General features: G+C 40.7%; 1 protein-coding gene across 2 annotated transcripts in view; it reads right to left on the minus strand.

Annotated features, from left to right (window-relative positions):
* Positions 1–1511: 1511 nt before the first annotated feature.
* LOC106094429 (uncharacterized) overlaps positions 1512–19103 on the minus strand; it is a 219840-nt gene continuing 202248 nt past the window's right edge. For both annotated transcript variants that reach the window (XM_059360512.1, XM_059360513.1), the window contains 4 exons: positions 13984–15036; positions 10294–10396; positions 4326–4351; positions 1512–3510 (listed from right to left, as the gene is read on the minus strand). In XM_059360512.1, coding sequence (XP_059216495.1) covers positions 2606–3510; positions 4326–4351; positions 10294–10396; positions 13984–14863 — 1914 coding nt within the window. In that variant the 5' untranslated portion in view covers positions 14864–15036 and the 3' untranslated portion in view covers positions 1512–2605. The remainder of the gene's footprint in view (positions 3511–4325; positions 4352–10293; positions 10397–13983; positions 15037–19103) is intronic.

Raw genomic sequence — 19103 nt, forward strand, 5'->3', positions numbered from 1 at the left:
AGCGGCATCATTGGGCCACACTTCTGCTGTTAAGATCAAGACCAGCAATATGGGGCTCAAATGAAAGGTCCTTGGAAGTAAAGCGCGAATCTGATATCAATGTTCGGAGAAAGTGTCTATGGGGCCATCCCGCCAACGGGACACACTGTCTAAGGGACGTCTTAACACCATAACAACCCCCAAGTAGGACATATTTGCTCACCAAGACAATTTGGGTCTTTGAAACTGTGGAGCTTGGTATTCATAGTTTTTAGGGCCCATACCCCAGGCCGGACATATTTGCTGGCTTTTTCAATAAGGGGTTTATGTGAATGGTATTTGAGATTAGAAAACGAATTTGATATCCAATTTTGAGGCCAATGGCAATATAGAGTTCAAATATATGAGAATAGAGCACGTTGCTGATATATTTTCAGCGCCCCTAAATCGGGCATATTTACCGACCATGTCAATGTGGGTCTTAAATAAAAGGAATTGGGGGGGTAGAGCAAGAATTGATACCCACTTTCGGGACCAATTTTCTGGGGGTTTACCCCTTTCTGAAAATAGCTTTTAATTGTCGAAAATAAATATTCAAAGGAAAATTTTGTTCCATATTAGGCAAAAGAAGACGCAGCGGAGCGGGCCCGGTCCAGCTAGTATAATATATAATAGTGTTAAATTATACATAAATTTAAGTGAAATATTATTAAAAGCTTAATGCAGTGGAAGCGTAATTTGGGGACATTCATTCAGTTTGGGAAGCCTACTTTGGGGACATTCATTGAGTTTGGGAAGCATACTTTAGGGACATTCATTCATTTTTGGAAGCCTACTTTGGGGACATTCATTTGGGAAGCCTACTTTGGGGACATTTATTCAGTTTGGGAAGCCTACTTTGGGGACATTCATTCAATTTGGGAAGCCTACTTTGGGGACTTTCATTAATTGTGGGAAGCCTACTTTGGGGACTTTCATTAATTGTGGGAAGCCTACTTTGGGGACATTCATTCAGTTTGGGAAGCCTACTTTGGGGATATTCATTTTGGGAATCCTACTTTGGGGACATGCATTCAGTTTGGGAAGCCTACTTTGGGGACATTCATTCAGTTTGGGAAGCCTACTTTGGGGACATTTTTTTAGTTTGGGAAGCCTACTTTGGGGACATTCATTCAGTTTGGGAAGCCTACTTTGGGGACATTCATTCAGTTTGGGAAGCCTACTTTGGGGACACTCATTCCGTTTGGGAAGCCTACTTTGGGGACATTCATTCAGTTTGGGAAGCCTACTTTGGGGACATTCATTCATTTTAGGAATCCTACTTTGGGGACATTCATTCAGTTTGGGAAGCCTACTTTGGGGACATTCATTCAGTTTGGTAAGCCTACTTTGGGGACATTCATTCAGTTTGGGAAGCCTACTTTGGGGACATTCATTCAGTTTGGGAAGCCTACTTTGGGGACATTCATTCAGTTTGGGAAGCCTACTTTGGGGACATTCATTCAGTTTGGGAAGCCTACTTTGGGGACATTTATTCAGTTGTGGAAGCCCACTTTGAGGACATTCATTCCGTTTGGGAAGCCTACTTTGGGGACATTCATTCAGTTTGGGTAGCCTACTTTGGGGACATTCATTCAGTTTGGGAAGCCTACTTTGGGGACATTCATTCACTTGCGAATGTCCCCAAAGTATATGTTCCCAAAATGGGTATCAAGAAGTGGTACACCTATCCTAAGGTATCCAAAAGTGTCTTAATTTCTCTTTCGAGATGAGCTTAATGATAGAAAATTTTTTCCTATGGAAAAAGAATGAATGCCAAACCTTATTAAATGCTGATTCTTTAAATTAAAAAAATCACAGAAAATCTTTAAAGCAGTTTTTTCTTGTATCTCTTTAAATTTTATTTAACCAACTAGCCGAACTATTTATTTTTCCGTTGTATTTAAATTTTCCACTTCATAACTCGTTTAAAGTGTGTGTGCGTGCATGTGTGTGTGACCACATATTTATTTTTAACGATTTCCCTGGAAAATGATGTCCTTGCTTGCAATTTTCATTTACTGCGATAAATTTTTTAAATTATTGAGCCTATAAATTATTGCACCTGTAGTTTTTGTTTTATTTCCCTATAAACATGAGTTTTTAATCTGTGTTTTTTTCGCGCTCTCCTAAAATATGCAGCGTAATCACAATAAATTTGAATTAGTAAAAATTTATGTTGGTATTAGTTTTTCTATGGGTTAGAGAAGGAGGACAAAAAAAAAAACAAAACACAAAACCTGTACATCGCTCACGGATGAGGGGTGGTCGGTAGGATTATTCACTGCCAAATCCAGTCATTATTTAGAGTTTGCAAATTTTTGGCTCGTGCCCATTTAAAATCACTTGTCCCAACTAAATCATGAGCGTCTATGATGGCCACAGCAGCTTCATTGGAGGCCATATCATTGGTGAAATCTCTGTTGCGAATGCCATTGTAATCCTCCTTGGGAAGAGTTTTGTGTTGTTTGTGCAGGCGCTGATTCGGGTGCTGTTGCTGCTGACGTGGATGAGGGTGATGGTGGTGGTGAGTATGATGGTTTTGGTGATGTTGTCATGTAGCCGCTTCATGGGCAGCCTGCTCATTTCAGCTGGTCACGAGTGATGTCGCAGTAGGCCAGTGGAACAGATTGTCATGATGTAAATCTGGCGAATGTTCCTCATGGTTCTGCTGCAACTCATGTTGTTCATGCTGCTGCTGCTGCTGATGGTGGTGGTGCAGTGGATGTTGCTGTTGCAGCTGATGAAGAACATGTTGCGGTTGACTGGCGGTTGTCTGTAGATGTAGTTGTTCTGGAATTTGCCTTTGCAATGGCATGCACGACAATGAGGGCATGGACGATGTTGATGTCGAAGACATGGACGCTCCGCTATACTGGTGCTGATGCTGCGGATGCAAATGCTGTTGCTGCTGATGCTGCTGCTGCTGTGGTTGGCCATGGTTATGCGAGTGATATGAAGACGTTGTAGAAGGCTTTAGCTGTGCCAATGTCGATGTGGCTGTTGTGCCATTCATCGTTGCCGTTGTTGTTGTTGTTGTTGGCTGACGTTGTTGTTGCAGCTGCAATTGTAACTCTTGAGGTTGATGGTATTCATGTTCATGTTCAAAATAATGTTGCTCCTGTTGATGATATTGCTGCTCCAGGTGATGCTGTGAATGATGTTGCTGCTGGTGTTGGTGTGGCTCATACGAACTAAAGATGCCATGTTGCTGTTGCTGTACCCCATCATCGTCGTGCTGCTGCTGGTGATGGTGGTGGTGATGGTGATGGTAGAAGGGCAATGTTGCTGCTCCCGCCGCATTGGGTGGCGCTGTGCCCACCGCCATTGCTGTGGTCATGGCTGTCATGGACGATGACGCTGACAAGGAATTGGGCTGTTGCAGGCCCCTTATGCTATCCACCGGATGGGCAGTGTATATGTTGCTCCTTCTCAGGTGGTTGTTATTGCCATTCGGCCGTTTATTGCGTGACCACCACTGGACATGCGTGTCTGGACATGTGGGGAAGAAAGAAAAAGGGAAGCACCATATAAGATTGGTTTCAAAGTGTTTCGATCGGTATTATGATATGATGGTCTGTGGGGATTTGGATTTTTGTTTGTTTTGTTTTTGTTTTTGGTTTATCTAAAATTCTAGGGTCGGTCCATGCCATTGCCCGAAGCAGCCACCACCACAACAGCCGTTATCGATTCCTGCATGGTTGGCTCTTCGTAGACATAGTGCTCCGGCATGAGGCTCTCATCGTCATTGTGCTCCTCCTCGTCATCGGCCTCGCCCTCATAGTGGTCCACATCATCCTCGAGACACTCATCGGGCCGTGGCGGCAATGGCCTTTTCAGCATAGAGTTCTCCCGTTCGATATTTGTCAGTGTCTTGAATTCATGATGGGATCGGGTCTGATAGAGTGTGGTCAGACTGGTCTGTGTGGTGCCACTGCTGCTATTGTCATTCGAGGAGGATGACGAGCTTATGGTTCGTGGATGATGGGCAAGTCCTGGTGCTCCCGATGCATTCGCCGCTGTTGAGGAGGATGAATGTTGCATCCCCATCATCATGCCCAAGGGTGGCCGCCTGCTGTTGTGGTGGTGACTGTTTGCAGGTAATTGCTTAAAATTTTGTATGGTCGCAGAGGGTTGTAAGAGATACTGATGTGATGTCGATTGCATATTTGGAGGGGGATAGAAAAGATTATGATGGTGTTGGTGTTCGTTCGAATGGTGGTGGTGGTGGTGATGATGGTTGTTGTGATGGTGATCGACAGAGGGTAGTGGCAATTGTTGTTTGGGGGAATGGTGTTGACACTTACCGCTGCGCTGATGCGAGGTCTTTTTTCTGCAACGAGAAGGGGAATAAAAAAAAACAAATTAAAATTGGAAATGTCTAATTGGAGTAAAAGGAAAATGTTTATTGACAACTTCTCGCCCAAATATAACTGCCAATAACCACCTACTTCTTAACTCCAGAGATATGAATCACAAAACCTATACTCCGCAACAGCTCAAATAGCAAAATATCCCCAAAGTTGTAAAACTACGCTAGATGTCCCCGAGGATGATTTTCATGAGAAACACAATAAAATTGTCCACTTAGCTAAAAGGAATTTGACTTATGAGTCAAATTCCTTTAACTAAGTGGACCACCATAGGATGGGGGTATACTAATTTCGTCATTCTTTTTGTAACACCTCAAAATATGCGTCATGTCATTTTAAGTCGATTTAGCCATGTCCGTCCGTCCGTCCGTCTGTCTGTGGAAAGAAAGCAAACTTTCGATGGAGTAAAGCTAGGCGCTTGAAATTTTGCACAAATACTTTTTATTAGTGTAGGTCGGTTGGGATTGTAAATGGGCCAAATCGGTCCATGTTTTGATATAGCTGCCATATTAACCGATCTGGGGTCTTGACTTCTTAGGCCTCTAGAGGGCGCAATTCTTATCCGATTTGGCTGAAATTTTGCACGAAGTGTTTTGTTATGACTTCCAATAACTGTGCTGAGTATAGTTCAAATCGCTCCATAACCTGATATAGCTGCCATATAAACAGATCTGGGGTCTTGACTTCTTAGGCCTCTAGAGGGCGCAATTCTTATTCGATTTGGCTGAAATTTTGCACGAAGTGTTTTGTTATGAATTCCAACAACTGTGCTGAGTATGGTTCAAATCGGTACATCTCCAGATATAGCTGCCATATAAACAGATCTAGGTTCTTGACTTCTTAGGCCTCTAGAGGGCACAATTATTATCCGATTCGAATGAAATTTTGCACGACGTACTTTTTTATGATATCCAACAACTGTGCTAAGTATGGTTCAAATCGGTTCATAACCTGATATAGCTGCCATATAAATCGATCTTGGGTCTTGACTTCTTGACCCTCTAGAGGGCGCAATTCTTATCCGATGTGAATGAAATTTTGTACGACATGTTTTGCTATGACTTCCAACAAATGTGCTAATTTAGGTTCAAATCGGTCAATAACCTGATATAGCTGCCATATAAACCGATTTTGGGTCTTGACTTCTTGGGCCGCTAGAGGGCGCAATTCTTATTCGATTTGACTGAAATTTTGCATGAAGTGTTTTGTTATGACTTCCTATAACTGTGCTAAGTATGGTAAAAATCGGTTTATAACCTGATATAGCTCCCATATAAATCGATCTTGGGTCTTGACTTCTTGAGCCTATAGAGGGCGCAATTATTATGCGATTGGAATGAAATTTTGCACGACGTACTTTCTTATAATATCCAACAACGGTGCTAAGTATGGTTCAAATCGGTTCATAACCTGATATAGCTGCCATATAAACCGATCTGGGATCTTGACTTCTTGAGCCGCTAGAGAGCGCAATTCTCATCCGATTTGGCAGAAGTTTTGTACAACGGCTTCTCTTATGACCTTTAATATACGTGTCCAATATGGTCTGAATCGATCAATAGCTTGATACAGCTCCCATATAAACCGATCTCCCGATTTTGTTTCTTGAGACCCTACAAGGCGCAATTCATATCCGAATGGACGGAAATATTACATAATGACTTCTACAATGTCCAGCATTCCATTTATGGTCCGAAAAGGACTATAAATTTGTATAGCTCCAATATCATAACAGTTCTTATTCATTATTTTTCGTTTGCCCAAAAAAGATATCGCGCAAAGAACTTGACAATTGAACTTTTCATTACCTGTACGATATGTTCTGTGACAGATAACTTATTCTGCAGTATAAGACCGGTATATTTGGGGCAATTGATTACACATTTCCCGTAGGGTAGTTCCATTTTTCTAGGATAGCTCTATTCTTGGGTGTAATTTGGTTACAATTACTCATCGGCCTTGTTAGGTGTTAAGGGCTCATTATATTGTTGACAAGCCATCAAAAGCATATGTCCCTGATTTTATTTACAAATAAAGTTATGTGAGACGGATTTCAAGCGAAATAATATGAAATCGTTTTATTTGGCTGCAAAATCATTACCGGCTATTGTTGACGAACTCATACACCTCAAAGTGTACAATGTGTTAATTTATTGCACCATAAAACGTTATAAATGATACTGGTAGCTATATCGAATATTAAATTTGGCATAAGAAATTCTATTCTGACTTCCAACATCCATGCCAAATACGATCTGGATTGGTTTATATGGGGACTATATCAGTTAATAGAACCGTATTTGACTTCTTGGGCCCCTTGAAGCCTTAGTTTCCATTCAATTTGGCTGCAATTTGGCACAAAGTCATCTGTTGTGAACTCGAACATCCTTTGTAAATGGAGATAACCATTGCGGATAGGGTAGCATGGCCGCCTATGAAGCTGAATGCCTGGGTTCAAATCCTGGCGAGGTCATCAGAAAAATTATTTAGCAGTAGTTTTCCCCTCCTAATGCTGGCAACATTAGTGGGGTATTATGCCATGAAAAAACTTCTCTCCAAAGAGATGTCGCATTGCGGCACGCCGTTCGGACTAGCCTATAAAGAGGAGGTCCCTTATCATTGAGATTAAACTTGAATCGGACTGCACTCATATTGATATGTGAGAAGTTTGCCCCCTGTTCTTTAGTGGAATGTTAATGGGCAAAATTTGCATTTGTAGGGTATTGTAAAGTCGGCACCGTCCGACTATCGCATTTCCTTACTGGTTTTTTACTTTGATAATACCTCATTCCTTATTATTGCGAATTTTAATGAGTTATCTTTATCCGTTCTCAAATGGCATATATTTCACAATGCCCGGCTTTCGCGGCTAAGAGATATCGGCACTTAGGTGGGAACTCAATACCAGACATTAACCGATTTAGGGACGTAGTATGGATTATGGATTTCCTTATCAGCACGAAATTCCTTACTTATTTTTTTATACCCACCACCGTAGGATAGGGGGTATATTCATTTAGTCATTCCGTTTGCCACAAATCGAAATATCATTTTCCGATCGTCGTAGAATTCTAAGAAGATTTAATGATGTCCGTGTGTCTGTCCGTCTGTTGTAATCACTCTGGAGCCTTCAAAAATTAAGAATTTTTGATGCACGCTGGTTAGTTCTTGAACAGGCCAAATCGGACCATATTTGGATATAGCTGCTATATAGACCGATTTTTCGATAAAGGGTCTAATGCCTATAAAAAATTTATTTTTCATCCAATTTTGCTGAAATTCGAAACGGTGAGTAGTTTAAAAGTTCCCGATAACTATAACCAAATATAGACCGATCTCCCAATAAAGGGTCTGAAGACCATATAAGCTTTATTTATTACCCGATTTCGCTGAAATTTTCAACAGTGGGTTATTTTAAGCCTCCCGACATCTGACCTAAATGTGGATTGGATCGGTCCATATTTAGATATAGTTGCCATATAGACCGATCTCCCGATAAAGGGTCTGAAGACCATAAAAGCGTTTTTTATTACCCGATTTCGTTGAAATTTGGAACAGTGCGTAGCTTGAAGCCTCCCAACATCCGACCTGAATATGGTACAGATCGGACTATATTTAGATATAGCTGTCATATAGACCGATCTGCCGATAAACGGTCTGAAATTAAAAACAGTGGGCAATTTTAAGTCTCCCGACTTCTGACCTTAGTATGGTTCAGATCGGACTATATTTAGATATAGCTGCCATATAGACCGATCTCCAGATAGAGGGTCTGAAGCCCATAAAAGCTTTATTTTTTACCCGATTTCGCTGAAATTTAAAACAGTGGGCAATTTTAAGCCTTCCGACTTCTGACCTTAGTGTGGTTCAGATCGGACTATATTTAGATATAGCTGCCATATAGACCAATCTCCAGATAGAGGGTCTGAAGCTCATAAAAGGTTTATTTTTTATCCGATTTCGCTAAAATTTGAACCAGTTAGTTATTTTTAGCCTCCTCATACCCGAATTAAATATGGATTAGATCGGTCTATATTTAGATATAGCTGCCATGTAGACCGATCTTCCGATTAAGGGTTTGAAGGTCATAAAAGCTTTATTTTTTATCCGTTTTCGCTGAAATTTGAAACAGTGAGTAGGTTCGAGCCTCCCTACATCCGACCTTTATATGTTTCTGATCGGGCTATATTTAGATATAGCTGCCATATAAACCGATCTGTCGATAAGGGGAATGAAGCCCATAAAAGCTATATTTATTACCCGATTTCGCTGAAATTTGAAACAGTGAGTTTTTCTGAGCTTCCCGTTATCCGACCTTAATACGATTCAGATCGGTTTATATTTGGATATAACTACCAAAAAACAAATATTTTGTTCTACAAAATTGAATAGTGACATATAATGGGTTGCCCAAAAAGTAATTGCGGATTTTTCATATAGTCGGCGTTGACAAACTTTTTTACAGCTTGTGACTCTGTAATTGCATTCTTTCTTCTGTCAGTTATCAGCTGTTGCTTATAGCTTGCTTTAGAAAAAAGATGTAAATAAAGTATATTTGATTAAAGTTCATTCTAAGTTTTATTAAAAATGCATTTACTTTCTTTTAAAAAATCCGCAATTACTTTTTGGGCAACCCAATATATCAGAGCACTCAATATCCGTGCCAAATTTACCCAAGTGCATAAGTTATCCAATTTTCACCGGATTGTTACCAAAGGGGGTTTACATATATACCCGAGGTGGTAGGTATCCACCTCGTGCCAAATTTACCCAAGTGCATAAGTTATCCAATTTTCACCGGATTGTTACCAAAGGGGGTTTACATATATACCCGAGGTGGTAGGTATCCAAAGTTCGGCCCGGCCTATGTTATTGTTAAGTACTTAGTGCGCACAACAAGCCGACGGCTGGCTTAGGTGTATGTCCATTGTGGCGTGGGTATTAATATCCGCACCCACTTTTTAACCTTACCTAACCTAACACGGGCTCACGGCGAGTGAAGCCTTGACATCGAAGAATCCACGGCATAGTGTCAACATATATTGAAGCAATAAAATCTTTTGAAGTTCGGCTGTGCCTAATCTCATATACTACTCTCCACCAAGAACCCAATTTGTCTAGTTCTTTGTACAGTTTCTTTTTTTGGCAGAAAATCAATCGAGATAATCATAAAATTAGATATTTTTTGTTACAATGATATGTTTCTATGATTATATCAGTTTCTTCCTCCTTAAAGTATGCTACATCAATACTACATTTTACATAAAACAGTGGCGTGTGGTGGAAATTATCTCATTGATTTCATTGTTGAACTTTGGACGATGTCTCTCGCTGCTTTTTCACCCATGTAATTTGAAATGTATATGTTTGTCACAGTAATGTAAACATTACAATACCTGGTGTACTCCTTAAGGTAGGCAACAATTTCATTACTTAAGCAATAACACTCTAGTGTGCAATAAAATCAAATGCAAATACAATTTTTTAAGTTTAATATTAAAGAAATTACCATTTATTTTTTTTAATGTCCTTTTGGATAAAGTATTCTCGTGAGATTTAAATCATCCCAACGATATTGTTCTAGAACCTTAGGTGTCTCTCTCTACCTCTCTCTCCCCTCCTCTTCTTCTCTCTCTCTCCTCCTCCTCCTCTTCTTCTCTCTCTCTCCTCCCCTTCTCGCTCTCTCTCTTTCTCTACGAAATGTTAAGTGATAATTTTTTCCAATATTATCTCAACATATCAATAATTTGTAACACCCCCTAAAAGTAGGCAACATTTTCATTACTTAAGGCACAAAGGTTTGATGTGTAACAAAATCACCCTCCAATATGTTTTTTTTTTTTTTCAAATTTTACTATCTAGGAAATTTGCATTAATTTTTTTATATGACTTTTGGACTTACCTTCTGCATTTCACAACGGCTATCATAATAATGGCTCCCAAAATGGCTGATAATATCGAAACAATTGTCAAAGTTAGGGGCCAGCCTAACTCAGATGCTTTTTCTGCAATGAGACGAAAAACAAAACAAAGACATATAAGAAAAAAAAACATTTACAAGACATTCACACAACTATTAGATGAGATGAGGAGTTTGGTGTGGCACATGGAGAAAAATCATCATAGCAAATTCCCAAGTGTGTCATTTCCCCTCAAAACAAAATTGTCCATGGGCTAAGCTAAAATATTTATGACCAAAATCATATTACATTGACAATTCCTTAATGCTATTTGCTTGTTTGCTGCTATCATGGCTATCATGGCGGCCCTTCATATTATTCCCTGGACAAAATGATTGTCCCCAAACATTTTTTCCGATTCTTATCAGAGGCTAATACAATTTGTATTGCCATTTTATTCATTCGTCCAAAATCGTTGAGATGCATTTTCTCCCTTAAACTTGTTTAGCATTTCGTCATTTAGAGAGCGAGGATTGCGGACTGTGTGCATCAAACAAAGTTTAGTTTTTCCCTCAATCTTTGTTAGACTTTTTTCATGTACTTTGTCAATTTTTCAAATTGCATTTTCCCCGCTGTCATGACGATGTCACCCCACCACCATAGTCCCATAGCAGGCAGCCGGGAGCGTCTCGCTTGACGACAATACCATTTGATTTTATTGGCAAATAAATTTGATTTTACGTTTTTGAATTTTTCATTTTATTGTTGCATTGCATCCATCCATCCGAATGCAGAGGCAGAGAAACACAACACAGCCAGGATGGCCAAAAAGACACGACGAACAAATGTACACCATGCAGTAGACAAAAGGCACTTTCGGACAGCAAAGTCCTGGACAAAGTGTCCATACGAACTTTTTCTTTGTCAGCCATCACTTTGTATGTCAGTCAGTCCGTCTGTCCATCCATACATCTATCACTCCGTTTTTAACCCCTAGTCAGTCAGTGCAGCATAGTGCCAGAATTGTTGGCAGGGTTGCCAATGAAAGAAAAAAACTTTGATAAAATAAATGAAATTCAAAAAAAAAAAAGCAAAAGGGTGCCAAATTCGGCTGGGCCGAATCTCATATACCCTACACAATGGATCGCATTTGTCGAGTTTTTTTTTCCGGTATCTCTTTTTGGGGAAACAAAGGATAGAAGAAAAAAATTGCTATGGTATTAGAGCTATATCAAGGAGCAGTCCGATTCGAAGACCATAGTAAAAGTTATTGTGTAAAATTCCAGCCAATTCGAATAAGAATAGCGCCCTTCGGTTTATATGGGAGCTGTATCAGGCTATACACCGATTCAGACCATACCTGACACGTGTGTTGAAGGTCATGGGAGAAGCAGTTGTATAAAATTTTAGCAAAACTGGATAAAAATTGAGCCCTCTAGAGGCTGAAGAAGTCAATATCCCAGATCGGTTTATATGGTAGCTATATCAGGTTATGGACCGATTTTAACTATTTTTAGCACAGTTATTAGAACTCCTAACAAAATACGTTATGCGAAATTTCAGCTAAATCGGATAAGAATTGCGCCCTCTAGAGGCTCAAGAAGTCAAGATTCAAGATCGGTTTATGTGGCAGCTATATCAGGTTATGGACCGATTTAAACCATTTTTTACACAGTCGTTGGAAGTCACAACAAAACACCACGTGCGAAATTTCAGCCAAATCGGATAAGAATTGCGCCCTCTAGAGGGTCAAGAAGTCAAGATTCAAGATCCATTTATATGACAGCTATATCAGGTTTTGGATCGATTTGAACCATTTTTGGCACAGTTATTAGAAGTCCAAACAAAACACTTTATGCGAAATTTCAGCCAAATCGGATAAGAATTGCGCCCTCTAGAGGCTCAAGAAGTCAAGACCCAAGATCGGTTTATATGTCAGCTATATCAGGTTATGAACCGATTTCAATCATACTCACCACAGTTGTTGGATATCATAACAAAACACGTCGTGCAAAATTTCATTCTAATCGGATAAGAATTGCACTCTCTAGATGCTCAAGAAGTCAAGACCCCAGATCGGTTTATATGGCAGCTATATCAGGTTATAAGCCGATTTCAACCATATTCAGCCCAGTTGTTGGATATCATAACAAAACACTTCGTGCAAAATTTCATTCTAATCGGATAAGAATTGCGCCCTCTAGCGGCTCAAGAAGTCAAGACCCAAGATCGGTTTACATCGCAGCTATATCAAAGCATGGACCGATATGGCCCATTTACAATCCCAACCGACTTAAACAAATAAAAAGTATTTGTGCATAATTTCAAGCGGCTAGCTTTACTCCTTCGAAAGTAAGAGTGCTTTCGACAGGCAGACGGACGGACATGGCTAGATCGATATAAAATGTCACGATGATCAAGAGAACATGGTATCTTGGCATAGGCGGAGTGATGAGGACCACGCCCACTAGGGCACTGGAGACTATTCAAGATATCAGGCCCATTGACATGCAGATTAAGTATGAGGCAGCCACTGCGGCTATGAGAGTTAAGGCGATGGCAGAATAGATTGAGGATGGGAGCAGCTCATACGATCGCGGTATAATCGATGGGACGATAGGAAAACTGGAAGTAAGGGGAGAGATTTCCGATCGGATACCTGAGATGAACCTTAAGGTCGAGTGCGAGGCACTGCTGCCTTCCGCACAGTCTTGGATAGACGGAACCCTAGTATTATCATCTGGAAGAACATGTTACACGGATGGATCAAAGCAAGAGGACAGAGTGGGCCTGGGGTTTACATTAAGAACCCAACGACTGAGATCTGTTATAGACTGTCTGACCATAATACGGTCCTGAAGGCGGAGATCCGGGCAATCACGGAATGCTTGAAGTGGTGTAGTGCTAACGCAAGAACTTCGAGTGTGAACATCTTTACCGACAGGGAGGGCAGCCCCCAAACACTTGGTCCCACATTTGAATATCAGTTTCATAGTTTACTCGCTAAATCCCTTTCATTTGAGTCCCATATTGCCATGGTCGGTAAAAAATGCCTACTTGAGGGGTGTTTTGGGGAAGGGGTGGACCCCCAGAAACTTTTTCCCAAATTTGGATAACAGATTTGCATTTTACTCGCAAATACCTTTCATTTGAGTCCCATATTGCCAAGGTCGGTAAATATGTCCGATTTAGGGGTGTTTTGGGGCTTGGGGTGGTCCCCCAAACACTTGGTCCGACAATTGGATATCAGATATGTTTTCTTATCTTAAATACCTTTCATTTGAGTCCCATATTGTCGTGATTGATCTAAAAAAATGTTGGGTAGGTTTTAGGATGGGGCGGCCCCCCTAGGTGCCCGTCCGAAATTTGTATACGAAATTTTTATTTTTAGGGTACTGTATGAGAGGACACAAAATTTCGTTTATATCGCACCACCTATCTCCGAGATCTGGCGTTTCTGAAAATTAGGGTAAGGGGGAGGGTCCGCCCCTGATTTGGTTTCGAATAGAAGCCTTTGACAGTTTTCTAATGATGTTCATACAAATTTTTAGTGTCTCATTCTATGACAACAACCCTTAAAACAGTGGCAACACTGCTTGTTTGTCAGGGCGTTTGTAGGTAAAAGAATAAGCAAGGGGAGTTAAGGGGGAGGGCGGGGCGAGGGGGGGGGGGCAGTTTTAACGATTACTTACCCATTGTGCCTTCAAATATAAATGTACTTTTTGTTGGCATTGCCCAAGAGCACAAATCACATGTTGTCAAGCCATCACTCAATACGGGCTCATCCACAAAGAATGGTGGCCGAGGGGGTGGCGGCACAAATCGCCCATTCCACAGACCATTTTCGCTGGCATCGAATGCCATTGGCGAACCGAACAAATCGTTGTCATTGTCATCGAAAATATCAAATGATAGATCCCGAAAATTATTGCTAAAATCCTCGGCGGAGCTGGCAACGAGACTCTCCACAACCGGCGGACTGTAGGATGGGAAGAAATCCGACGAGGATGCTACGGCTACTGATGCGGATGCGGATGATGGCAATGACGACGATGATGGCAATGGCAACGCTGACGACAAGGCATCACCAGAGGATGTTGTCGTTGCAGATGCAGCTAAAGACGCGGCGGCGGCGGTGGCGGTGGCGGTGGCGGGTGATGACAGTGAGCTATAGGAGGACGCCAAGTATTTTGTGTCATCAGCAGACGTGGAGTCGTCACCCGGCGATAAGGATGCTGTTGATAAAGGCAGGAAATTCGAAACTACCACGGAAGCTACATGGGATATAGAGGTTAAGCCAGTAGACCTATTGATTTCAGGACCTAATATTGATAATGACGACGAGGAGGAGGACGAGGATGATGCTGTCGCTGTCGCTGTTGAATCTAGGGGCGATAATGATGACGTTGCGGGAGGTGTGTGCAACCGCTGCTCCAGCGAGGGCAGCAATATGGTATTGTTATAGTGATATGCTGTTGATAATGCTGCCCTCGCAGCTGCTGCCAACGCTGAGGAGGATGATGTTGCTGTGGTGGCCCCCGCCGCATCCATTGCTCTTAGTGTTGTTGGCATTTCAATTTTGCTGTCAGTTGTTGTTGCTGTTGTTGTTGTTGTTATTATTGATGAGAGGACAAAAGTTGGAATTTGTTTTCCGCTTTTTCGTCTGTGCCAGTCTCCCCAGTTGAGACAGCGGTGTGACAGATTTTGCTTGTCAGAATTTACGGCATTGAAGACTTATGTTGAAACTAAAAATAAAAAAAGGAAGAAACATGAAAGAAGGGTTAAATTTGTTTGTTATACAAAAATGCTTAAATGGAAGTTTATTAGGAAATATTGGGGAAATGGATAAAATAAATTCTGGCAAAATCGGACAATAAAAGAGTCCTTTAATGGGTGCAAGACCTTAAATCGAGAGATGGGTCTATATGGCAACTATATCCAAATGTGAACCGAAGGATATCGAAGGGCCAAACACAACTCACTGTCCCAAATATTGGCAAAATCGGACAATAAATGCAACTTTAATGGGCCCAAAACCTTAAATCTAAAGATCGGTCTATATGGCAGCTATATTCAAATCTGAACCGATCTAGTCCAAATTGTCACTGTCCTAAATTACGATGAAATTGGATACTAAATGCGCCTTTTATGGGTGCAAGACCTTACATCGAGAGATTGGTCTATATGGCAGCTATATCCAAATCTGAACCGATCTGAGTGAAACTAAAGGAGGATGTCGAAGGGCCTAACACAACTCTCTGTCCCAAATTTTTGCAAAATCGGACAATAAATGCCCCTTTTATGCGCGCAATACCTTAAATCGAGAGATCGGTCTATATGGCAGCTATATCCAAATCTAGACCGATCTGAACAACATTCAAGAAGGATGTCGAAGGGCCTTACACAACACACTGTCCTAAATTTCGACAAAATTGGATACTAAATGCGACATTTATGGGTGCAAGAACTTAAATCGAGAGATCGGTCTATATGGCAGCTATATCCAAATCTGGACCTGGAGCTATGTCCAAATCTAAACCGATCTATGCCATATTGCAGAAGTATGTCTAGGGGCTTTATTTGGCTCACTGTCCCAAATTTCGGCGAAATCGGGCAATAAATACGCCTTTTATGGGCCCAAAACCTTAAATCAAAAGATCGGTCTATAAGGCAGCTATAACCAAAACTGAATCGATCAGAGTTAAATGGAAGAAGGATGTCGAGAGGCTTAACTTAACTCACAGTACCAAATTTCAGCCGAATCGGATAATAAATGTGGCTTTTATGGGCTCAAAACATAAAATCGAGACATCAGTCTGTATGGCAACTATTTCCAAATCTGGACCGATCTGAGCCACATTCAAGAAGGATGTCGAAGGGCCTTACACAACTCACTGTTCCAAATTTTGGAGAAATCTGACAATAAATGCGCCTTTTATGGGCTTAAAACATAAAAAGAGACATCAGCCTGTATGGCACCTATATCCAAATCTGGACCGATCTGGGCTACATTCAAGAAGGATGACGAAGGGCCGAGCACAACTCACTGTCCCAATTTTTGGCAAAATCGGATAATAAATATGGATTTTATGGGCCTAAGACCCTAAATCGGCGGATCGGTCCATATAGGGTCCCATCGGTCCCATCTTCCAACTTATCCTACATATGGACAAACAAGTAAGAGCGTGTTAAGTTCGGCCGGTCCGAATCTTATATACCCTCCACCATGGATGGCATTTGTCGAATTCTTTGCGCGGTTTCTCTTTTTAGGCAAACAAAGAATATTGAATATGATCTGTTATGCCATTGGAGCTATATCAGGTTATAGTCCGATTCGGACCATTAATGATTTGAATGCTGAACATTGTAGAAGTCATTGTGTAGTATTTCAGTCCATTCGGATAAGAATTGCGCCTTGTAGAGGCTCAAAAAGCAAAATCGGGAGATCGGTTTATAAAGGAGCCGTTGTACAGAATTTCAGCCGTAACGGAAGACAATTGCGCCCTCTAGCGGCTCAAGTCAAGTCAAGTCAAGATCCCAGATCGGTTTTTATGGCAGCTATATCAGGTTATGGACCGATTCGAACCATACTCGGCACAGTTGTTAGATATCATAACAAAAGACGTCGTGAAAAATTCCATTCTAATCGAATAAGAATTGCGCCCTCTAGAGGCTGAAAAAGTCAAGACCCAAGATCAGTTAATATGGCAGCTATTTCAAAACATGGACCGATTCAGCCAATTTACAAGCCCAACCGTCCTATAATAATAAAAAGTATTTATGCAAAATTTCAAGCGCCCAGCTTTACTCCTTTGAAAGTTAGCGTGCTTTTGAGAGGCAGACGGACGGACGGACAGACAGACGGAAGACGGACGGACAGACAGACGGACGGACCTGGCTAGATCGACTTAAAATGTCATGACTATCAAGAATATATATGCTTCATAGGGTCTTAGACGTCTATTTCGAGGTGTTACATATAGAATGACGAAATTAGTATACCAACATCCTATGGTGAAGGGTATAAAAAAGTAATCCGTTTAAAGTTTCAGCCCAATATCTCTATTTTTAAAGACTACCGCGTGATTTCAACAGACAGACGGACGGACATGGCTAGAGCGTCTCAGATTTTTATGCCGATCAGGAGTATATATACTTCATAGGGTCGAAAATGGATATTTCGATCTGTTGCAAACGGAACACATTTCTATCCACCATCCTGCAAAATATCTGAAAATGTTTTCAAACCCACACTTCTGCTTATATTCCCTTACCTCTCAGAGGTAACTATTGGGTTGCCCAAAAAGTAATTGCGGATTTTTCATATAGTCGACGTTGACAAATTTTTTCACAGCTTGTGACTCTGTAATTGCATTCTTTCTTCTGTCAGTTATCAGCTGTTACTTTTAGCTTGCTTTAGAAAAAAAGTGTAAAAAAAGTATATTTGATTAAAGTCCAATCTAGGGTTTATTAAAAATGCATTTACTTTCTTTTAAAAAATCCGCAATTACTTTTTGGGCAACCCAACACAAATGTTAAGAGCAGAGATATGTAAGATTTAAATGTTTGCTCCCACAATGAATATTTTCCTCCCCTTATTGCCCTGCTGTATATTTCAACTATCCAAAGTTTGTTAATCCAAATTAGTAATGCCATTCACTCATTAAATGATGGCCTCTTCTAGCCAAAAATGACTCCATAACATTTTAGATTATAGTACCGAAACCCAAGCTAGACGCGTCCTATGATTACAGTGTTCATGTAATTAGAAAGCAGTTCATGGCTACAAATAATGCCAACCCAGTACGGCTAAATAGCCAAACATTTTTCTATTTTGCCCCCACACTCAGCTCCCAAAAAAACCGGCAGGCTCTCCCTTATTGGCGGAGTTTAAAGGTATGCTAAGCGTAAACATGTACCCGGCCATTCAGCCGTCCATTCTTTGGCCAGCAATGAAGCAAGGCAAATTCAGCCATCCTTTGGCATAGCTGTGGATGTGGCAGCAGTAGACGATCCACACGGACCATTGCCAAGTTTGCGTGTCGGGCGTGTTTGTGATAATTTAGCCATAAAATAGACGCAGTAGTCTTAACTTAATTGTGACAATTTTATGGTGGGATTACATTAATTACCAAAGCAATAGATTCTGTTCAGATTATGAAACAGTCAGCAGCGAACAGAGGAGGAGATTGTCGGGAAATTGGCTTTGAAAATAAATGCGAAGGCAAAAACAAAAAAATAATAATGGGAGGAAATTGACACCACACTTAACCACCAATACAAACACAGAGTGGCACACTCACCCATTTCTCTATTTTTTTGGTGCCTGCAAATTCAAATTCAACCAAAGTGTGAATAGCAATTGAATGTGTAAGAGGATTTAGGGATAACTTTGTTACACCAAATGTTTTTCGTTTGTCGAGAACACACTATTGCTGTTATGGTGTAGAAGAGGAAAAAATGTCTGTTTCAAGGTTTTTAGATATTATGGGGAAAATATTTAAATGAAATGCAATTTTTAAGACCACATTATTGCACTTATTTAAATCCGATTTGCTTTCAACACTATTCAGAGTTTTAACAATTAAATAAGAGCTAGAAATGTTATACTTAACAATTAAAGGCGTGCTAAGTTCCACCGGGCCGAATCTTATATACCCTCCACCATGGATCGCATCAGTCGGGTTCTTTTCCCGGTATCTCTTTTTAGGCAAACAAAGATTTGGTCTGCTATTAGAAGGATATCAAGATATGGTCCGGGTTGGACCACAATTAAATTACATATTGGAGACCTGTGTAAGATATCAGCCAA

The sequence above is a fragment of the Stomoxys calcitrans genome, chromosome 1, assembly GCF_963082655.1.
Source record: "Stomoxys calcitrans chromosome 1, idStoCalc2.1, whole genome shotgun sequence".
Taxonomy (NCBI): Eukaryota; Metazoa; Arthropoda; class Insecta; order Diptera; family Muscidae; genus Stomoxys; species Stomoxys calcitrans.